General features: G+C 47.3%; 2 protein-coding genes across 2 annotated transcripts in view; both read right to left on the reverse strand.

The window, feature by feature from the left end:
* Positions 1-14,206: 14,206 nt before the first annotated feature.
* Positions 14,207-18,025, reverse strand: LOC144149719 (uncharacterized). The gene is made up of 3 exons (XM_077681375.1): positions 17,817-18,025; positions 16,492-16,677; positions 14,207-14,312 (listed from the first exon to the last, which is right to left on the reverse strand). The coding sequence occupies exons 1-3, from the start codon at positions 18,023-18,025 to the stop codon at positions 14,207-14,209; spliced, it is 501 nt and encodes a 166-aa protein (XP_077537501.1).
* A 143-nt stretch (positions 18,026-18,168) lies between these two features.
* Positions 18,169-24,114, reverse strand: part of LOC144148713 (structure-specific endonuclease subunit MUS81-like) — a 62,478-nt gene continuing 56,532 nt past the window's right edge. Inside the window, exons 11-12 of the mRNA XM_077680232.1 lie at positions 23,067-23,135; positions 18,169-18,481 (exon numbers count right to left, since the gene is read on the reverse strand). Coding sequence (XP_077536358.1) covers positions 18,415-18,481; positions 23,067-23,135 — 136 coding nt within the window. The 3' untranslated portion in view covers positions 18,169-18,414. The remainder of the gene's footprint in view (positions 18,482-23,066; positions 23,136-24,114) is intronic.

Here is a 24,114-nt window from a genome sequence, read left to right on the forward strand (position 1 = left end):
TACCTCCTCAAAACAGGGCGTTTTTAGGTGATAGAAAGGAGGTAGTTAGGGAGTGTTAAGAAATGTTTGGGAGAATTTAAGGAGATTAAAATGGAGTATTCTTTACTTCCTGAAGGCGTTTTTAAGTGATGTTTATGGACTTTTTAGGCGGTTGAATAGGAGCCTATTATGTCTCCCTTGGGAAGTACTCATGTTATTTTAGGGGCGTTTTTAGGAGGTTCAAGGGAAGCATTTACTTCTTTTGCATGGAGTTTTACGAAAGCTTGGGGAGTTTTGTAGGCCTCGCGAGGGGAGCTTTTAGGAGGTTCAAGGGAAGCATATATTTCTTTTGAATGGAGTTTTGGGAAAGTTGGGGCGGTTCTGTAGGCCTTCCGTAAGGCGTTTTTTCAAGGCCACAAGGGAGAGTTTCTAGTTCCCTGCGGGAGTACTGATTTCACACGGTTTTTCTCGGTTTCGGGTTTATTTCAAACGAACTTTCGCATACAAGTTTATATGGTACATGGTGTACACAAGGAGGTTCCGAAATAAAAACTTAGGGCGACCTCCTATAAGAAAGCACAAATAACATTGCTAAATAACACGCCAGTTAGGAATGGAAGACAACAATACAATGCTAGTTGCACAAACCGTAGAATTAATATTACTACAAGAACTGGAAATACGCGAAAAACAAAGATAGGCGCAAACACAACCGCATGGTAAGTGAAATCATTATATAATACTAGCGGATCGAGAACGCGTCAGTACTTATCAGAACTTATCAGTACGCATCAGTACTCAGTACACAAAGTGAAAAAAAAAATGGTTGCAATGGTTTACAACAACAAAAAAAATTCAGTTGGTGGTGAAATGAGCGAGCTGTGTGCTAGTTGAACAAACTGTAGAAACAATATTACTACGAGAACTGGAAATATGCGAAAAACATATAGGCACAAACACAACGGCATGGTAAGTGACATTATATAATACTAGACGATTGAGAACGCGTGAGTACTTATCAGTACGCATCAGTACTCAGTACACAAAGTGAAAAAAAATGGTTTCAGTGGCTTACAACAACAACAAAATTTTTCAATTGGTGGTGAAATGAGCGAGAGCTGTGTAACAATTGGATATTGAAAGGTAACGAGCATTTTGTAGATGTTAAAGGCACAAGAGATAAATGATGTAGGAGACAGACAGCAATGAGATGGCTATGGATAAATGAGTAAAGAACGAGAAATAGGCCGGGGAAAATACCAGTGCGTTTTGATAAAGACACAAATGCGCCAAGAAAAGTGACCGAGTCTGGGGGGTTAATTGCAAGGATATAGAACAGAATGGGTGGTATCGCGACAGCTTCTTTAGAGTGAGCAGAAAAAGCCATGTAATTCGTGTTTTTCGGATAATTTTTAGCTGATTCATTTGGAACCTGTTGCCAACATTATTTAGATAATTGTTTCAAGTTAAATTAGTTCGTTAATATTATTGCTTCACTAAAAGATAGCTGTATTATCAGCATACAGAAGGGCCCATATCAAATATCCCCTGTTCAGTAAAAAAAAAGAAAAAAGAAAAAGTCGGAATCATAATACGCAATTCTTTTAGACTACTATCCAATGATTACAGGATTGAAAACAAATAAATATTAGTGAGGGATATTGATGCGATAAAAGTTAATTAGTTTTAAATCCTTCACACGTGGTTTGGTGCTGGCATGGTCCAAAAAGGCATGTTCCACAAACATTAGAGCTCTGTGTGCCTTCTTGGAAAATTGAATGTTGAAAACCCAGAACGATGCAAACAGACTACACAGACCTCCCAGTAAAGATGATGCAGTCAAGACACTCTGGCCATCGATGCGGAGGCTAACTTCCCCGTTCACGGAATACAGGCAGTGAGTCAAAGGAACATCTGCATGAAAAAGCAAAAAAGAAAAAAAAACCCACATGTAAAATTCAAAACGGACACTATGGTTAAATGAACTTAATAATTCGGTACAGTAATAAAATTGTTAGGCCAGGTTCCCTGCGAATTTCAGTATTTAAATTAAGAATGCAAAGGCTTCATAAAACCAAGTGCCAGTACATTAACCATCGTGGCTTTTGCAGCAATAAAAAAGATATTACTTCCGCACAATATACTCGAGCACAATTTTAAATGACAGTGAAGTTAAAATGCAAGTCTATCTAGGTTGATAGATTAGCTCACGGAGAACACTATTTACCCCTCTTACACCTGGCTTTTTTTTAAAATAAGGTTGAAACTAGCAAAAACACGGTTTCACCAGAAGGGCTTAAATGGCCTGACGCGCGCAACTTCTTTCTTGGCTGCCGCTGGATGGTGCTATTCGTCCATACTTGGGGCGGCAGTACCGCTTTCCAAGGGAGCATGCGAGCTACGCACGAGAAAATAGTTCGACGCCAAAAATTGCGGGGCCTCAAAAGGCCAATGTTTTTCTTCAGTGAAGCGTAAATACTGATCACAGGTCCAATGGAGAAACATTTTGCTTAGTGATCTCGAACGGCAAATGACAGGGGAGTTTGGGGAAGCATGAGCGATTTGAACGAAACTGAGCAAACTGCTTGGTACATGGTAATGTTGTATTCAGTTGCTTGTATACTGCTATTAATCACCGCTGCTTCACTTGCTTCCGGTTTATCCTGATGCAAACAGCGACTGCAGTCGTGTTTGCGTCAGGTTTGATGAGCATTTGAACAGCGATTTCTCAGCACTTAAGGCATCTTGGCACTAAATCAATGCTGAAATGGCTATGCGGAGGTCCGACTTCCGTTTGAAACCAACTTGCTGGTTGCCTTCAATGACCCTTTAACAAGTTACCCTTATGTCTCATCACTGCAACCGATGGTTCCTCCGTGTGGTGCAAAGTGTGTTACTGTGAGTATTTTCAACGTGAAACGTTGAAAATACTCATTTTTACGGAGTATAGGATCTGTAAAAGGGTTGAGAGTTGGGCGAGTTGGTAACGATGCATCTCGAAAAACAAACTGCGCGCAAATTAACGAGGACAAGAACACATGAAGACGGCACAAGCGCAGACTCGCAACTAGTTTATTATTGCACAATTCAAAGCTTTAAATGCCCAAGCGCCCAATTGCCGCGCCCCCAATGCGTCACAGTTCTCGGCGCACTCAGACGCAAATACTAAAAAACCGTAACAACAAAACTACAAAACGAACTTTTAGGCGCACGAAAGGCGAAAAATCAGCAAAGATAACCGCATCATACATGGATTAAGACCCCCCTCCCACCCCCAACACGCATGCCCAGAAGAGGCATCGAAATAGCGCTCAATGTGTGTGAAATATGCGACTTCTCGATTAAGCAGGGCGATAGAGGGATGACTGATACATTCGGAACCAGCTTTTCTGATGTGGCTGGCTTCTACAATTTCTCGCGTTTGCTGGTTCTTGTGTCGGAAAAGGATGGCTGTGCGCTCAAACACAGGGACACAATCAGGTCTGCATGCGCGGCAATGAGAAGATAAGTGGCTCAGGTCACGTTGAAAAATGAAAAAAATATACGGTACTTTTAGACGTCGTACGCTCGAGTTTGTGACAACGTACCCGTTGCGGCTCTGTCCTGAAGTTCGGAGAAACGCAGGCGGGTTGCGTTCTATCTATCGTCTCGCATTACGCTTTCTTTTATATATTAGCGCCCTCTTTCCCGATCTCTCTACCTTCCTTCCCGCTTGCGTCTGACTGCGCTGATTTTCGCCAGCACGAAGTAACCGTCACGTTGCTTTGAAACGACGCCGCGCGCGACAAACGATTTTATCTCGAATGCCCTGTTACAAACCGGCCTACAAAAGAATGCGAATGCATACCCCGAAACCCACAAACAAGTAAAATAATACGAGTGTGCGCTTTTTTCCTTGCCCGTGCGTGTACGTGCTGTGAGCGGCACGGGTACCCGGGTACTTCGCTGTTAACCCTATCAAAACGTTTGACAAACGCATCGACTGATGACAGACCACTTACCAGCGAGCTGTCCACAACTGTCGCCGTATCCAAATGCTGTTTGCGGCCGTTCCTCGTGTGACAGGGGCACATGAAAATCTTTCCACCAAATGGCACTACTAGTCCTTCACAAATAAGAAAAAACGACGGCCCAAGGCGAGGCTTGAAGCTCCGGCCGCACCGAGTCACCGGCCGCGCTGCGTTGATAGCACGGAGGTTGTTTACATCCGGGCAGCCAGTCGTGCCGCCAGGGCAAGTTGAGTCGCTGCAGTCGGGTGCGTTGGCGCGCTGGCACGAGAATTTAAATCGTCTATGTATGCGCAAGCAAGCGAAGCAGATGAACATTGCAATTGTTTGCAACGACGAGAACTGTCTCTTCGTAAGCAGCACAGTTTGACAACACCTATCGCCAAAATAAACAGATTGAAACAACACGGCCGCGCTGTCTGCCTGTGATCGCGCTGGGTGAAGCATCTATATGGGTATACGTACGGTATCGGTTTTGTAGCTGCATGCGACCATCGCGTCCTGGTTACTCGTTCTAATTAGCATTAGGCCACGGTTGAAGTGCTGATACACGGAAACAACACAAGACTAACATGGCGACCGCCCGCTTGAGATGATTACCTCAGATGGGGAGTTTATTGTGGACGTGGTAGTTTACAAGGAACCGAACGCCATCTCACTAATTGTGTTAAGTCGTTCTAAATCCTCCCTTTTTCAACACGGATGGGCAACGGTACTACCGTGGAGGTTCGTCCACTTTTTTAGATCATGCCTAGGGAGTACATTTTTTGCTATAGGTACTTTTCAGGGCACATTACTTGATTAAAACTCCATTTCCGGCTAGTTTGCGTTTACAGTGAGCGGTCAATGCAATCCTCCAGGCAACGGAGCAGATTATCGTGCGGTATGGAATAGTATAAGTCTTTCACGTCAACCGAGAAAGCAACAAGTTCTTTGTGGTCACAGTGAAAATAAAATGAGTTGATAGTAGCGCCGTGTCCCGTCCACTTCGTTCGTCCTTGTTCTTTTTGCGCCTACTTACACGATGAATGACCAAGTCGCCCAAGAAACTACTCTGATGAAGTATATTTCTAGTACAAGGGGCCCTTTCGACTGTTTTTCCTTAAAGCCTTGCTCTCTTGTCGCGCTCATCGCCATGTGTGAATGCCGTGCACGGGCACTTGGTTTCTGCATTCGACATAACATTTTGCCACCGGAAGTGAACATTTTATTCCAAGGCTTCGATCCATCTCGACGCCACGGGACAAGAATTTGCAAGATCCTCAGGTCGGAATGGCAACGACAATCACGCATCTACAAGGACTGCCTGTACCTACAGCTCAAGGGCTCAGCAGGCGGAATGCGTACTAGGGCTCTATGGGCTGAATACTCAAAAATCACCCACAGGACAACGGAGTTCATCTGGGATTCGACACTGCACCGACTGAGGACCCTCGTCCCCAAGAAGCCCCAGCTGGCAAGAAACAAGGTGCATACGTTGGACGGTGTCTCCCTGCCGAAGGACGTCGAGTGCGTGCTCAGCCTGGGACCCAAGTTCGCAGTGCAGCCAAGGAAGTCAGCCCCGGAGAAGGTCGCGATGGTGAGACAAGTTGCTAGGTTGGCACATGACTCTGACGTTGAGCGCTGTGTTTCGGAAGGAACTGATGTGTTGTCTCAGCATGGTCACGCTCCCAGGAGCCTGCCTTTAGCACGCACTGCTTCCTTCCTGAGGGAGCACTCGCTCGCGCTGCTAGCGGCCGACAAAGAGGGCGGTTTCGCCGTTTTGCCTACTTCCTTGTATCGTGCAAAAGCGCAGGATGCAATAGATGCTTCCTTTCAGATGAAAAGCAATGTGTGCCTGTCGCGTGTCGGAACAGAGGCCAAGAAACTGTGTGAAAAACTAAATCTAAACCTATTGGCCCAGAGTGTTGGTAAAAGACCAAGCGTTGGTTTAAGAATGTTTTTTTCAATGAAGACGCATACGATTGACTGGCCCCTTAGGGTTATTGTTTCCGAGAGGGATACTTGGCAGAAACCTTTCGCGCTTTTTCTCAAAGAAAAGCTGGAAATATTGGCAATCGAAGATCCGTTTCTTATAAGACGCTCGGAGGACGTCATTAGCTTTTTGAAAGAAAATGACCACAAAGAACTTGTTGCTTTCTCGGTTGATGTGAAAGACTTATACTATTCCATACTGCACGATAATCTGCTCCGTTGCCTGGAGGATTGCATTGACCGCTATGATGCCGTACGCTTCCAGAACGCGTGTGGAATCTCGACAAGCAGCTTCCTGGAAATGCTTTATTTCTACCTGAATTCCACGTACGCGACATGGGAGGGCAGAGTTTATATTCAGAGAAAAGGCATTTGCATAGGGTCGTGCTTAGCTCCCATCCTGAGCGACTTGTACCTAGGCTCACTGGACAGGCTCCTAGCTCCTCGCTTAGAGCGGTCGGCCGTCGTTAAGGTGTGCCGATATGTCGACGACTTTCTTGTGCTCCTAGACTGTGGGCGTAGTGCTTTCACGTCCACCGTAACCAGTGTTTTGTCACAGTTTCGACAGTGTCTCGCCCCTCTTGTTCTGACACATGAAACTCCAAGTGAGTGGTCCATAAAATTCCTCGACCTCAGGCTCTCGTTCGGTGCCAATCACGTCTGTTGGGAGTATGATCCGCGTAGCCAGAAACCGATTCTGCCTTTTCAGTCGGCACACTCAAAGCTGACCAAACGTGGGATCGCTAGGCATTGTTTTACCAACGCGCTGATGAAATCTTGCTCCCATGTCGTGGAAGATAGTTTCAGAAAACAGACAGTACGTCTAACATCTGCCGGGTACCCTCCATTTCTTTTGTTGTCGGTCGCGGATAAGATGCTTAAACAGCCTAGGAACAAGCCAGACGTGGAACCCAGGGAGAAAGAAAGAGAAAAGTTGAAGTGCGCTGTCGTGCCGTACCTACATGGTATTTCGCACAATCTTAAGAAAATAGGAAAGCGCGTCAACGCTAACATTGTCTTCTCTGCTCCCAACAAATTGTCGAAGCTAATGAACAGAGTCGATGGAAAAGAAAAAAAGAAAGGCAAGTGCGCAACGCAGCATCGGGACCGGTTCGTGAATTGCTCAGTAGGCACAGTTTATTCTATACCTCTACCGTGTGGCAGGCAGTACGTCGGACAGTCGGGTCGTTGCTTAAACGATCGGCTTAGAGAAGACAGGAATAATGTAGATAATAAGATTAAAGGACATCTGGGCATACACTGCAGAGACTGCAGAGATTGTGAGTGTAAGCCACTTTTTGATAAGACTAGGGTTGTAGCTCGACACGAGGATCAGTTGACACGAGAGATCATCGAGGCCCACCAGATAGTTTCCTTAAAAGACAACTGCGTTAGCAAAGCTTCTTTAGCATTGACAAAGAAAGAACTGCAATACTTATCAAATCATTAGATTTTACCGTGCAAAAGTGCATTTGTAACGCGACCGTTTGAAATGTCATCCTTCACTTTTTTGTTTTTTTTTTGTACTTGCCTGTGCTCCTCCCCCCTTTCCTCCTTTCTTTAACTAGCTGTGTATCTTCCCGTATAAAATCGGACATCATAGTGAAAATAAAATGAGTTGATAGTAGCGCCGTGTCCCGTCCACTTCGTTCGTCCTTGTTCATTTTGCGCTTACTTACACGATGAATGACCAACTCGCCCAAGAAACCACTCTGATGAGGTATTAAAGAAGTCAGCGCGAGTGATAGCAACCTTGCCTTTGATAGCTTTCCACGCTCTCGCTTGGAATGCGTGGCTGAACTATGTAGACTTCGGGGAACAAAGTAGGGCAGTAAGCGGAATGCGTATTGAGCGTCTTGACATTGCTTTTGGCATCACCCGCGAAGTGCTGTGAATGCAAATATTCTTGTGCTGCCTTTTGGTATCCATTCGGTGCCGTGAATGTCGTTAAAAAAGGTTACTGCTGATAAAACAATAGTGGCGGAAGCGGTAATACCTTGTGTTATGCAACTACTACGACGGCATGCGATTCATCGTAGCGCGTGATGCCATTGTATGAACACTGAAAGCAAACGTTTTAGTTTTACGGCCCTTCGTGTCTGCGCTGCGCATAAACGGTAATCGTACTCATAATTTTACTCCTTCCACTGACAAAAAATGTCATGACTTTCTTACTTCCTTGACTTTTCTTACTGCTAAAACCATTTATTGCGACGCTTATTCTCCAGCGGCAGCCCGAGCGAGAAACCTGTACACAACGGTGGCAGGCTGCCTTTCGCGATTGTTGCTGACCTTCGCGAAGCAGTAGCGGCGTTGCCACTAATTCTTGTCTGCAGCATTTTGATCCTTTGAGACCCTGCAACTTGCAATTATAACCATGTTTCTTAAAAAACTCCCGCCACAGAACGTCGAACCGGACGCAGCGCGTGTGTTTTTACGTGCGCTGAACGGCCGGTCGCGACATCCACCGACCCGGAGTTTAAGCGGCGGCGAGAAGCGGCGCTAGAGTCGCGCGCAAACCATCCGCTACATAAACGGCTCCTTCGTAAGCGAATGTAACGCTTCCGTAGGAGGCGGTGCATTTTACAAGGCGTTCTATAGCTGTTTCAGGTTATTTGCTGCAAGTCAAAGTCCTCATGGAAAGGATGCGAAGTTTGCATGACCTTCAACATAAGGATTGATCTTGGCTGTAGCGAGAGATGGCCCCTTCGGAAGTGTTCCATAGCACGGGGTGTTCCACAGAGCGAGCTTAGAGTAAACAGTACCGAGGGCTGGTCATCCACACGAGTACAGCACAGACGGAGAGAGAGAGAAAACGCAGTCAAACGAGCGAATTCCAAGCAGCGAAAAACATTATATCGTCATCAACTCTTGCATTACTCAGCGGCAATGTGTATGCGGAAAGCAATGTACGTGTCTCAAGTGGTAAGATTACAAAGCCCTTTCTTTGTGCTTTCAACAAACGGTTGCGCTTGAAGATACAGATCTATCACACTAGTGCCGCAAGAACAGGTAAAAAAAGTCTGTAATACACATGCTGCTGGCATGAAACAGTGCCGTGAGCACTGCGAGTTGCAGGAGGAGCCAAAAATAACATCAAATGGGCCCTTTCAGCATATTATCGAAGGCATAAATGCACATTTACTTTCACACATTCAGAGACATGGCATATACAAACAGACCGAAATTTTCAAATTTAGGTTGCCCAAGAAAGACTACCGTATGTACTTAAAAAAATTGCCCGCGCATCTGCCCACTTCGCTGGATGTGTCGTCCACAGATGAGCGTTCTGCCGCCCCTGCCACGCAAATGCCTCCCATCTCTCCCCCGGCCACCTGTCACGCTCTTCCCTCCTATGGCGCTCACCACACGGTGAAATGAAGACGTATCTGATCACTTCAATGCAACTTTTTTGAGACCGCACTTCTGGCCCGCCATCTTTTGAGACCTTCTATTTCTGTTGGGCTGGCTGCTCAAGCCATGAACGCGAGGCTCGAGCATGAGACATTTTAGATTATTTAGGTAAAATGTCTTTCACGAATTTCATTGAAATCAATTGCTATTGCAAATGTGAGGCGCCCATCTATTTCCAATTAAAAGAAGACCCGTTGAAATAGCTATGCATTTATCTTTTGCCTCAAATACGCCTGTTTTATTTTTGCTAACAAAGCTGACAAGTGTGAACCGTGCCGCGAGATTTCTTAGTTTGTAAAGGTGTTGACTTTTGAGAATTCTCTTTCAACAATTCTTGCAACTTTCAGTCGTGTGGCTGAATCGTAGGTAAGGTGACTTTTCACGCCCATCAGGGAAATGGCCAGCACAGCGGGAAACGCACTCGCGTCAAGCTTGAGTTCAACAGCACAACGCCTTAGCCACTGGCTTTCCTTTGCGTCTTTTCATTCTCTATGTTGCCATTAGTGACAGCTTTGGCCAGTCACCCTAGTTAGGCTTAATTGTAAGCCTAACCTTACGTAGCTGTAGCACTGAGCCTTACAACATGCATCCTGTGTCAAAGCAACTGTATGTGAAGGGTACAAAACACCACTTTTGGGTCGTTAATAATTAAATCGCTACGTCCGGCTAACCCAATGCTGATTTTATCGTGAGCTTCATACGAACAATGGAGATGTCAAAGACAACACGAAGCTGAGGTGACTACCAGGCGCCATTCCGACGATTTCTCCAGGATGTCGCAGAATATTGTTTGGGCAATGGGAGGACACCAGCCAAAGCCACTGCCAAAAAACACGACAGGGCACTTGTAGTGAGGCCTAAAGTTCCGCTTGGTCGTGTCACTAGATTGTTAACATGCAGTTTAAGCACTGAAAACTGTATTTTTGTGGTGGCCCCTATTACGTCACTCCTGGGGCTAACACATCACTGTAGCGTGAAGTTTGAAAATATTTAAACATATGTTGCATTTGTTTTTCCAGTTAAAAATATCTTTTGTGGCTGGAAAGAGCTGAATGGGCTACGAAAGGCCAGATATTTTAAACTGAACAATGTTGCCATCAAGAGCTATAGGGCTCAACAAATGCATCGGCCAACGTTCGCACTGTTAATGTGTCATCAGTTGGGAAAGCGCTGTAGCATTGCAGGTTTCAGCGGATGTGACATTATGGCGCTGCTACGTCGAGCCACCACATACCCGCACTGACATGGCCAAGAAAAAAATACACTTAGCTGGAATGCCCTTTGATGCTTGCCCGCTTGCCGCTTCTGTGTTCAGCGTGCTCAAACGACTCCTATAGGCCTCAGTACACGTCTGCCGTACACGCCTCCAAGTCGAAGGCCCCAATGCATTCTGTGGGTCCACTTTTAGTCATCTCGAGCCATTGAGGCACTGGAAATGCAAGCTTATCTTGCATTACGAATATACCGGGTTAAATTCCCATCTGGACCTAGGTCCACCCAATTTCCGTTAAATTCAACTACTATACTTTTATTTTTTTGCGCTGTCAGTCCGAATGCATGCACAGATACTACGAAAATGAAAAACATCCGTGTGTTTATAAAAAAAAAGGACGTTGCACAACAGGGAATTGCTTTGAATGATATTCTGGTAAGTTGCAAAAAGTTACCCAAATTATTCTGGCGAAGGAACTTGGTACAGTTAAACCTCGATGTAGCGAAGTCGGTAAAATTCGTAATTTACTTTGTTACATTGAAATCTCGCCACATTGAAATTCGCGGTTATACATCGCGTGAAGCGTTTCCTGCAAAAGAAAACGTGGCGCGCATACGCGGCTGGCGCACTGTTTCTGTTTCTATCGGAGCTTAATCGTCTACGCGGACATTAGCGTGAACCACATGGAGCGTTTTCTCCTCGTAAAAATGCGCCCTACAAGCCACAGGCACGCTGACGCAGCCGCGGAGACCGCCCGCGCGATGCGGGTAGCTCCAGCGACCGCTTTCTAAACGCTCGCTGAAACGCAACTCGAGGGGCAAACGAGAGGAGCGTGCGAGAAAAAAAGGCGGATAACGTCCGCGAAATTTTCGCTGGAAAACGTCATACGAACCGCTTCCGAAAGCGCCCATAAAATATCCTCTGCGGCGGTAAGCCTAATCGCCTGGTAAGCCGGCATCCCCGAGCGCTTCGAAGCTCCCGCCATTCGGTGCACGCCTCCTCATTGGCGAAACTGGTGAGGCTCCTCCCACTGCCGCGTGCAGCGCGAGTCACTGGCTGAGGCAGAAGCCGCCGCCAGCGCACAATGGCATACGCGAGTGTGAAAAAAACGCACGCGCAAGGGTGTGAAAAAAAAAAAAAAAAACGCGCGCGCACAAATGTTTGCTGGAACGATGAAACCCAACGAGCATGAACGAACTCGAACGAAGGGCAAAGCGGCAGCATGCGGCGGCGGCGGCGGCATCGCCCAACGTTTGTAGAACAAAGGTCCTTGGTTCTACAAGGCCCCGCCAGAGGCGATTAGGCTTACCACCGCGCAGGATATTTGGTGGGAAATTTCGTAAGCGGCGCGTATGACGTTCTACTGTGAAAATTTCGCCCACGTTATCCGCTTTTTTTCTTCTCGCGTGCCCCTCTCGTTTGCCCCAAGAGTTGCGTATCAGCGAGCGGTTTGAAGCGGTCGCTGGAGCTACCCACATCACGGGGGTGGTCTCTGCGGCTTCGCCAGCGCGCCTGTGGCTTGCGGGGCGCATTTTGCGTTTTTGCGGGGAGATTACGCTCCACGCGGTTCACGCTGAAGCCCGTGTAGACCCACGTGTCCTGACGATTAAGCTCCGACAGAAACAGTGCGCCAGTCGTGTATACGCACGCCACGCAGCTTGTAGGCAAGGGGCTCGCTCACAGATTCCGTGGCTCGCCGCATGGGCGTCCTGTGTTGCCCTTCGCGTTTTATTGAGACCCCATTTACGCGCTTGCGTCTCCAAAATATACCTCTGCAACTAAAATTTCGTGCCTAGTTCTTCATGAAAGTTCGTTACATTGAAATTCCGGCAAGCGGGACTTCGTTCTACAGAGGGTGAAAATGCATGGTGCATACACTTGAAGTTACAAAAACTTGCGTGGTTTGTTACATTGAAGTTCGTGACATCGAAGTTGAACCGCAATTAGTATTAAACTTCTCAATATTAAAGTTCTCTTCACCGATGACACCACACTGTGGTGCACTCGTGCATCCCCAGTAGAGGTGGAATAGACTTTGCAATCTGGCCTTCACCTCATTTCTTGACCCTCTGCCTATTCAGGCCTGCAAGCAGCTGCAGAGAAATCAGAGCTGCTCCTGCTTTCCGCCAGTAAACATCGACTCTCTGTCAACCCCCTCTTGTTGCTTACAGGTCCCCCATTCCCCGTGCTTCATCTTACCGGATCCTGGGCTTTCCCTCCAAGACCATTCCGCCTTCCCTCGTGTCATAGAGTGCACTATCACAACATGCCACAAAGATACTCGCTTGGCCCAACCAGTGGTCAACCGATGTGGTATCCTCGAATGCACAGCTGCGTTCAGGCACTCAAAATTCTCCAACAAGCACCCCCAACGTCCCCCGTAGAAATCATCTGGGCTCCGGCGCATACTGGCCTGGAGGGGAATGAAGTTGCCCACAGTATGGCTCGAGAACTCACCATCCGAGCTGGGCCCAGCTCATTCCCCTACCACGGCGCCAGATCCGCTAGAGACCGGATGATCACCTACAATGAAATTACCACCCACTACCACCTCTCTCGCCGCGTATACCGGGCCCTGGCACACACACACAACTCACCATCCAGCAAGAACATACATGGCGTCTTTTACAGACAAACACATTTCCCAATCCCGCTAAATTACACCTAATTCAGCCAGCACTATACCTTTCACCTGACTGTACTGCCTGCCAGTCCCTCGGCACACTTCAGCGCCTTCTGTGGGGATGCCCGCAAGATCCCTATCCAAAAATAACCTCATGTGAGCAGTGGGAGGAGGCGTTGCGCTGCCCAGACCAGGAGGCTCAAGCTTCACTGGTCGCCCGGGCGGCTGCGGTCGCCGCCAAAACGGCGGCCACCATCGTCAACTAACTCTGCTCCAAAATAAAGGTGTTTCTTCTTCTTCTTCTTCAGGCTGCATTCACACATTTAAATTTTGTTGAGGCTGCATCCACACAGCCTGAAGAAAATTTCGTACTCTCTCCCATACTGTACCTTAACACAGGCAAAAATGCAGTGTTCACTCTGCCCTTAACACAGTTTGCAAATCTGCCCTGCACCTCGCAATAGACGCCTCTGCAGAGAAATTATACCGCCCAGATGCCTTTCTTTCTCTTCCTCATGTTTTGCTCCTTCACAGGGATCGACAGCTGGGCCGTCTGCTCGACTCTGCGCAAGGCCATTGGCTGCTGGCAGAGGGTGGAAGTCCGGCCCATTCCCTTCCTTTCTCCTCTCACCCCAGAAACCTGCGCTGTGCCCCCATTCCCTTCAGCATGACCCCACACTTTCACGAGGCAAGACGGCAAGCCTGCACACACTACCACGACCCCTTCCCTCTGGACACTGGCCCATGCTATGTTGACGCGGCACATCACCCCATTTGCGGATCCACTGCTTGTCACTATGTTTGGCCCCACTGACCCTGGAACTGGAGGTAATCATTCACGCAACTAGAGAGCTAGCTTTCCCACCCCATTGTCCCCACTATCGCATTCCCTCCGACTCCATGGCGGCGATCTGAGCTCTTAGCGGCAACGGAGTCCCAGATGTCCATGATGACCTGATTGACCTCTGAAGTTCTCCATCCTCTTCCCTGCCTCAGTCACTCGGGGATCACCAGCAGCTGGTTCCCCAGCTGACTGCCAAGATTACTACCGGGCGCCGGCGATTCCTTGGCCTTCTGCGCCCACGGCAGACAAGGCATATTTCTACAAGAGGACCCTCCAACAACAGTACCAACACCTCCGGCACTTGTTACAGACCCATCCACCACCCCATAGTTCCCCATCCACCCCAGAAATGCCACCCTCACCACTCCAGCATGGCTCTACTACCTCTATGGTTACCGCCCAGACTAAGGGTGTAGCCAGGGGGGGTGTAGCCAGGGGGGGTGTTTTGGTGTCAGAACACACACCGGAATTTATACATTCAGAAAGACGACTAAGATATTATCTGGGCGTCTGGCACAGTCTCTTTCCTTTTATTTTCCCGGTGGTGTATAAATACAATTCTCGCTAGACCACTCGCTCAGACCCATCCTGTCGGCTCCGACCCATCTTGATCACATGCTTTTCTACTGTCCCACAGGATAATGGTCCCCTCATTACCGTAACCCTCCTCCTCCCAAATGGTGGGTGTGGTTGGCATTGGCGGCCCTCGTTGATCGGCTGCCCACGGTTCTTCTGGCAGAAGAATAGCAACAGGTCTTGTTCTGACCGGGAGTAAAGTCCTTCCCTCTCTATCAAACACACACACACCAAAATAGAGACGTTCTGGAAAGAAACACAATGCACAAAAACAAACGCAATAGACCCTATGCAAAATGCGCCCCGCCATCTCACGTCGACTCCGGTAACTAGATCCGCCATTTTGGTACGGTCGTTTGAAACCGAAACCAATTAGCAAAACATAGAAGGCGGGCATTGACCGCTCTTGGTGATGGACTACAATGCCGGAGCATTGCTTCGTGCCGCAGAGCACGCAATGCGGAAATACCGGTTCAAATGGAGAAAAGGTACGTGAAGTTCCACGCTTTTGAACGAACTTTGTGACGCGAACTGTGCCGGCGCGAGCAACCTTTTTGACACGCTGGGCGTGGTGCGCTTGGAGCGAATATTTGTCGTTGGTTCGCTAAGCGCGGGGTTCCGTAGTTGCTGTCCGTATGAAAAATACAGCTGTGTTGGAGTTCTGTTGTCCAGCCTTTGTATTCTAAATGAAGCCTGAGCGTGCGCCGCCTATTCACGCGACTAACAGCGGCGCTCGACCGGGAAAACAGTACCACACGTTGCCAAAATTAGGCTGTTTCTTTACTCGTCCCTGTGGCTCTGCGCCCGCTTCATTACATTGTTAAATGGTACCGCTTAGCCCCTACACGAGCTTTTATCTTACCTAGGGCTGTAAACAAACTTTTCTTGCCGCACTACGCCGTCACGGCGCGGTTGAAAATTTCCTCTGTGGCGGGCACGCACGGTATGGGAGTGTGTTGTTGGTTTCTTTACGTTGCGTTTAGCCGCGTTTCGTTGCTGAAGTGGCGAACTCTGTTTTATGATGATCTAACGGTGGGAAATTCGAGCATTTGCACTTGGTTCCCGATTTGCCGGGCTGAAAGGTTTGTTGTTACGTCAAGTTAACTTGGTGCCCATTGTCATTCCAGCAACGATGTATTTACTGTCGAATATTTTGCGACTAAAATACACACTCACTCCTCTAGTTTGTCACATGCTGCATGCATGCCTCCGACGTAATGATAGTGGCCATTGATGTAGGTAGCTGAGACAATTTTCAAGTTTTATTCAAAAAGAAAAAAAGAAAACGGCCACAGTTGCATCAGGCCGCCGCGCATCAGCTTGAGTGCTTTTGCGTTTTTGTGGATATAACTGTGGATATAAATGGAACAAAAAGAAGCATTCGCGCACCCCTGCATGTCGCGGTCTAGTAAACACGACGTTGCCCAGCCTCTGCGTGCTTGCGAGATGACCACGGCGAAATGTGGCATGAATGGTTGCTGGTAGCTCATAGGTGACCCTTCAGGTGCCATGCCAGTCCTTGTTTCTGTCACTGGGGGGGGGGGGGGGGGGGGGAGGGAGGGGGGGAGAAGGAGGAGCGGGAGGCCAGCACAACTGGGGCAAAAAACTAATTCCCAAGGCTACCAAGTTTTCTCCCAAGCGCCTGCACGGAACTTTGTTGCTGCTCGCATTGCTCCTGTACTCGACCTGCATCGAACAGACGCATTGGCAAGGGAAGGGAGGGGCCATTTTATGGCGGGCTTCTCCAGTCAATGTTTTGGACACTCGCTGGCTTGATGCCCTGCTGTCTCGGACGTCCCCACTGTTGTGGCAGCTCAGAGCACGCAAGCTCCGGTGGCGCCTCTTAAAACCTTCGGCTTGCAAGGGGGCGAGTAGGTGCACAGCAGCCAGGATGTGACTCCATGCTCCACTGCAACCCGCCGGGCACTCGCACGATGCCTCCCCAATCGCCCCACTGTCCGTCTCAAAGGTGAGGCACACAACATAGGGCCGGCCACTTTTCTTCTGGGAGCAAAAGCAGCTGCTGAGCACATGGATGAGGCCCAACCTGCAAGAACAGAGAGAGTATCAGTAAATAACACCCAGGGAAAAACAGGACTAGTCCAGAATTGCTTGGGTTTGGGCGAGTTGGTTTTCCATATCGACTTGAAATTTCAGCTTGAACAAAAACGATAGGACTTAGGAAGGAAACACGGACACAGTGCTGACTATCAACTGAGTTTATTGACAAAAAGCGGGAACATATATACATGAAACATTGGCACAGCGCGACACTCTTTTTTCCGAGATTAGTCCGCTACAGTTTATGGTAAAGGGACAGAGCAGAAAGAAGTGGCCGCAAGGAACAGACTCAAAATGACCAGATTTTGTGTCTTGCTTAACACTGTTGCAAGGGCAATAATTTACACCTCAAACAGCAATGATGTCAAAATTGTTTGTCAAGTTCAAGCGTGCAAGTATCTCTGCATGCTTTGTTAATGCATTTTTCAAGAGAAGGTAGTTTAACATTTAAAAACCTCAGCGTGGGTAATGATACCAGTACCCGCATAATCGTGTTCGTCATAACTTAAGCAAGCAATAATATGATTATCTGGAACTCACTTCCAGAATCTTTCGAGATAAACAGGTAAACATTCGGGCTATACCGATGACCAATCGAATTAAAAAAAAATCTAGTTCAGTGAGTTCGAGCTGACGACGTTTTACTGTATTATCTATTTGTGCACACCAAAAACATGCGCTTTAGAAACAAACACAACCACCCCACCACCAAAAAAGGAGAAGAAAGACACACAAACAGATTTTTGCGCAGAACATGCCCAATAAATGAACACACACAAAAAAAGAAAATCCAAGGCGTACGTGCGCTTTTGTAGTTGACTTCGCCGCAAAGCACGATTGCTTTGCGGCAAATGCGCGGGCGGACGACCGTCACGGAAAACGGCTGCAACCTTTCCGTAAACATCTTCGCCAAAAATCATCCCGTAAATTCCATGTACAGCATTTGAAAATACCTAATCCACCCACTAGCGGTACGGTCTGGCGATTGTCGCTCTCCTCTTTCAGGGTTACTGCAACAGGGTCGCCGCTACGCATTTGCGTGGTAAACAACGATGAACAAAGTGCTCTACAAATGCTCATACCGGTTAACTCGCGTCAAGTAAAAACAAAGAAGGATTTACTTACTGCGAGTCGCACGTGTTTGTCCGCACCGATGAAGGCGAGCAATGCGCCTCGGTGGCTAGGCGGCATGCCCTGCTCCGCTGCCGCTCGGATGGGTCTTTGGCGCGGCACCCCGAGTGGTATGAGTCTTCAGACACAGTCGGCAGCGCAGGCAAGTCCTTCGTGCACAATCCGCGGTCGAGAGCCGGAAAACACTGTCCAGTTTGAGCCATACCGCGTTACCGTCACCTACTCTTCCACAGTAAACAATACGAGACTTCCTGATCGGCGCCCGTACCAATCAGGCCGACGGTCTCGTTTTACATCAGTGTTGCTAGATCACCAAGCAATTTCGCATAGGGTCTATTCACTTTCCATGCCTCCACAGCAACTTTATTTCCAGCATTCCTGCCAAACAAAAACGAACAACACAGGACAGCCAGAGGCAGGGGCCAAACTTCACACAGCTGGCTCTCTCATTGATGAGAAAATTTATATATGTACAGCATGCCTGCATGCTGACCACCTCTGGAAGAGTGTTTGTAGCAGTGCCGCTGCTGTTGCAATCCAATTTCTTGTCCTTCACCTGTTCCCTTAGACATTCCACCATTGGCCTGTCGTCTCAGAGCAGTGGTTGCGAACTCCCGTACAGCGTCCAGAGCTTCTCGTGCAGGGCCTTGCCGGTGATTCTGCGCAGAATTTTATCCTCTGCATCACGTCACACGTTGACGATGGGATATGGAAAAACTACAGGGCAAAGTGTTCCCCTATTCCCTGTGGTTTCAATGCATGTAACTAAGGAATCATTGGAATGACGTTTCTTGCATTAATCATTATGCAGTTCAACCAATCAATCAAGCTGAAACAACCATCTCATGTTTCACACGCATCTTAGAACAAAGAAATGACTGTTTGGGCTATGAATTACCACAGGTGTCAGTGCTTCTGCCCTTTTTTTTTTTCGTTCAAGCAATTACAAAACGTCAAAATCCCACGGATGCATTCCATGAATTTCTGAATGATTTGTCTGGTTTTTCCTAATTAGCATGGCACAAAAGACCTCAACAGTACCTGAATCCAATAGACCTCAAACGTAGCTCCCAAACAAAATGTTCATACCTTAATTTTGGTAGATTCAAAATATGACTGACCACACGTTATAAGGAAGAGGGGGCAGCAGTGTGATAATTGATGGCATACAGTGAGCGCTACTGCTACCTTGCCGCTCAACTCAGCTTTCTTTCCATCTCAGGGTGGCTGCTTGTTTCTTGTGGGGCCTGTATGCCCTGCGTCCAGCTCAGCTGCACATCTGGTCCCTTTCAATCTCAGCAAGCACACACACGAGGGCGTGTTCACTTCTACGCACGTTTGTGTTTTAATAAGCTGCGGTGGTCCTCGCTTTAATTCCTCAACATTGCAAGAACTAGTAAATTAAGCGGAGAAACGACATTACAGAAAAAATAAACACTAAGGGCTAACAGCTCAAAAGCACGGGATATCATTTTTTTTGAAGAAATAAGCGAGAACACAGAATGCGATGGCAACGACAAATGCTCCTCCATAAAAACGCGCCCACTAGTGGCACACGCGAATTCGCTATAAACTCATCCAGCAGCAAAATACAGCCGCGGTCTGCTATGCTTGTTGGTCTGCCCCGCAACGCAAGCACGAAGGGTACATTGGGCCGACGGAAAAAAGTTAAGGATCGGAGACTTTCTCGGAGCTATGCATCAACCAAAGTCTTCCTAGAACTAAGCACACTGTAAAATCTGTCATTCGCATGTACTACAACTCTAATGTTTGCGAATTGGGAAACTTCGGGACTTTAGGGGATGCAAAAAATTTATATTTTTCTTGAGTGTAAAATTTTGCTGCGACAACTAGGTAGTTCCATCTTCCTTGCTTCTTGCACTGCTTCAAACACATGCTACCACAGAGAAGCACTGATTGTTGAGACAAATATCAGTTGATGTGCTGACTCACAGGGGTCTTCTGTGACTTTTAGCGGCTCAAAGCATAGAGTTTCTTACAATATAACTAGAGGGGAAACTGGCGCTAGTGTCAACGCGAACATGGCAGCGGCGCTTACGCTTCAATGGGAATGATGGCTAGTTTTGGAACCGGATTGCGTAGGATCAAAACGGGCTTATGGCTGCGCAAATTGTGCTTTTTGACAAAAAAGCTCTTACTGCCCGGTTCTCCGTTTACAAATTACATGGCAAACAAAAAAGTTAGTGACGAAAAACCGGTTTTGTACGAAATAAAACGGCGCGTTTAAATAAAAAGCAGACGCGGAGTCGAGAAGGTTTGTGGAGCAGGTTTGCCATTTTTCGCCAAGTACAGCAGGACGCGGACTTTTTTAAAAACTACTTGTAAAAGTTTCGGCGCTGGTGGTTTGTAATAGTAAGATAATTTTGTGCTCATAAGAAAAAAGAAACCGATTACCTTTGGAGAAGTTATATAGTGACATACATCAAGCTGCGTTCCTATCAGCCGCCGGTGCTGCTGTTCTACGCCGTAGGAGCCGGCGTTCGCACGGAAGGTTTGGCTGTTCCAAGCGATTCGCAACCGTCGTCAGCTTCGACAATACATTGCTCTGCCGAATGAGAGCGCCGCAACTCCTAATTAGCAGACAACTTCGCCGCACAGAGCGCCGTCATTTGTGTTTTCGTGCTCGCTGTGCGGCAATGCATTGATAACCCACCCAATTCGCAACTCTGGTTGTAAACATTCCACTCAGGGCGGTGTCAGTGCACGCGAGGCATGCAGTTCAAGGAGAAACGTATTTTGATCACTCCTCCCAACACCCCGCCTAGGCAAATGCGTTCATGCAAATCAAAAACGAAAACGAAACTGCCTGCAATCCATAGTAAGTTTCAGGAGCCATCAAGCGCCAATCCGAATCCACAATTACCCATCACGCCCATTGAGGCGTACGATCGCAGCGCCAGTTTCCCCTCTAGTTATATTGTAAGAAACTCTATGGCTCAAAGGAAACCTCCTGGGTTATCAACATGAAGGAATTAAGTGGCCCACTGAACTAAGAAAGAAATTGAACTAAGAAGGAAATTGGCTGCTGACCATTACAATACTTCCCAGTGCAAAATTTGAGCGCAGCCGTTTAGGTGTTTGCACTTTGTTTATGGCGACGGCGCACAGCTGCTGCTTCAATGGTGCTCCTAAACCTCATATTTCCCACACACCTGCACAGGTGTTCAGCAACCGGGCAAAATGCTTCTTCATTCACAACCCTTAAGAAAAAGTGCTTAGGTATTCTCAAAGATTTTTATGGTTAAATGGTGGCTTCTGGCTACGTTTGCCTGCAGTTCTTTTTTCAAGGTTGGATTCAGAAACATTTTCACAGTGGGGAAAAAATTCTGCAGAAGCGTTTGGTCCTAGGCACAATGGCAAATCTGAGCAGCTTCATTCATGCAGTAGAGATTGTCTCAGCACGAAAGATAAACACCAAAGTAGGCGAGAACTCGTGGCAATTTATGGCTTGTTGGCACAGCCCTTGTTCCAAGAGCTGCTTGCTTTCATGTAAGCCAGGTGTTTTTGCTCATTTGGTTGTAGCTGGTGTTTTAACTACACATGAGAGTATAAAAAGGTGCCCCTAAAGAACGTCCTCCGGAACCAGAATATCTGGAAGACGGACCTTCTGAAGGAAAGTGGCGGCTAAGCCCTGTGCATACGATTTTGCAGGGCATCAAAGGCAGTAGGCTTCCAAGGCTGTTGATTCCTTTTAAAGCCCCAAACTTCATTCACAAGGTGCCCATCTGGTAAAAATTTATGGCTGAAAAATTAGGTTCTTTCACGGCACACAAGGTTTCGCGATAAAAAAGTGGTAGACAGCTTAGCTGAGCCAAGCATGGAATAGTCTGTGAAGGCAGCATACACTCACGTCGATAAAATGTTGTGCAAAATACTCCTGCAGTACATAACGCTTGTGTTTTTGAGAATACACGCGCAGGACACTGATTACAGGCAGAGATCTTTTGAAATCAATTGTCCGAGTGCTTGCATTCTAAGTAATTGATTGATTCAGCTTCTCCTGACTGACTCGAACGAGTGAGTTCATAGGCCATTTCGTAATGTGTTGCCCAAGATACCTCTGCAAGTAGGGGGTATTACAACAACTTCATACACAGGTTGCATTTTCTGGTCTTTTTTGTTTAGCCCCAAGAAGAGCGATGGTACATACCAAGGTGCGTATTTATAAGACCAATAGAAACCATTTTTGGCTACGGAAGGGTTGGTTGCCAGGCCATCTTGGACGGAATGACCACCTGAGAACCGAGGCACAGCTTGGGGTGTTGAGAACAAAAAACAAGTCATTGGGTGCTTAATTCCAGATTTTGTTCTCACATGCCATCATTTGGTGATTGAGGCTTTGCACTAACCGATCCACCCCACCATGCGACACAGAAGACATGGCAGATCCGGAAAGTGTTCCACGGTCAAGCGTGGCGGCCCAATCTTTGACAAAAAAGACATGCTTGGACAGCACAGAAACAAGCTAGGTAAATTGCCGTGCAATTGACTAAAATGTGGCACAACTCGGAACTGCTAAACGCAACAGGGCCCACTTTCACACCGACTATCTGGATCCCTTCGTTTGGGAACTGGCACGGGAACTGGGTCCCGGGCTAGTCAAGGACACTTGCGAATACTACACTCTAACAAAGTTTGGAGTCCAAACACATTTGATCAGTGGTGGATCGCTGCTACCCATGCTATAACTAGGGTGAACGCTCTGCTTTCGTTCGCAACAACCCAGCATCTGTGGCAACTTGGGTCACATTGCAAAGGTTCGATTGTCTATTGCAAGTGGTGACAAATATGTGCCCGCTCAAATGTGAAAGTTTTCACTTGTTCCTGCCAAACAACACCTCACATGGAAATGATTTTCGTGGCCAACTATTGTCTTGAGCCTGCAAAGACTGTTCGCACTTGCACAAACCAACACCCAAGCAAGCCTAGAGTTCCACAACTACCTACACAAAGAGGTTAGCTGCCGGTGTTATGTACACGCAAAGTGATGCTAGACACACCAGAGAGTTGTTACCTTTATCATTGAACAAGGTGCATGCTATACTTAACCTATTCTATGAGCAATAATTTCCTCAAGACAGGGGAGCTGTGCTTTTCTTTCGTTCTTTTTTTTTTGGGGGGGGTACGGGACACCTGCTCACATACCTGCTGAAGTTAAGCACACAACGTTGCACGAAAGCTGAAGCACAAATGTGTGCAGGAAACAGGCCACTGAGCACCCACCCACAATCCTTGAGGAATGCTGTCCTGCCCCGGGGGTCAGAGGCTGCTTTGTCAAAGGCCCCAAACAACCTGCACATGGCAAAAAATGCAAGCAGTAGGGCAGCTGCAAAGCTCTGCAGAATATATGTGAACGATTACAGATGTAATCCAGGCCACAGTTGTTCTTACAGCTACGTGAAACCTTTGTGGGCAAGCAATATTAATTGTAATCACTCAACACTTACCTATACTTTTATCAATTTCTAACATAGTATCAGTTTATTCTTTTTTTGAACTGAAATAATGCCGCACAAAGCATGACCTGTGTACACTAGAGAATTAAGTGTGTCTGCAAGAATCTTAAAGGACAAGCCTACAAACATTCGGGAATTTTCGATTTCCCTACCCACCACATAACCATGCAGCAATCAGCCAACTCCATTGCATGTGCTTCCATGTTACCAGCAAAAAAAGAAAAACAAAGAAATAGTGCTTGCATTCCGGTGACTGTTGTAATTAGTTGACAGAGAACCAAGATTAAAAATTTTGTTACATCCCAATATCAGCAGCATGGCCGCCGCACAAAAGTTTTCACTAAATGTGACAGGCGAGTGCGTGAAATGTTTAAAATTCGAGCAGGCCTCCTTTTAAACTCTTTTAATGAAGCACCTCGAGTTGAAAAAGGAGCTAGTCTTGGATCCTGTCACACTGAGCGACTCCGCAACTTTTCCTTGGGTACAGTGAAACCTCGATGTAACGAACTTCAATGCAACAAAAACCTCGATATAACCAGAGTCCTTCAATGCTTTTCTGGTCACGAAACTTCTCCGTCACGCTATGGGAGAGCTTCATATGGGGACCAACGCTCCCGCGCGGTGGCGCTACGAGTCCGGTGAAGGCGGCTTGGACGGCGGCGGCCGTACTTCCAGTGCGTTGGAGCGAGAGCTTGCTGGTGTTTGTTGTGTGATATAGCTTTCTAAACTCATCACGAAGGGAAACTATGTGAACTACCATGCCTCTGACGTGCTGTGTACCTGGTTGCCGCTCTGGCTATCGGAATACAACGGAA

Source organism: Haemaphysalis longicornis, unplaced genomic scaffold (assembly GCF_048455015.1).
Source record: "Haemaphysalis longicornis isolate Haplotype H1 unplaced genomic scaffold, Haemaphysalis longicornis Haplotype H1 scaffold_8, whole genome shotgun sequence".
Lineage (NCBI taxonomy): Eukaryota > Metazoa > Arthropoda > Arachnida > Ixodida > Ixodidae > Haemaphysalis > Haemaphysalis longicornis.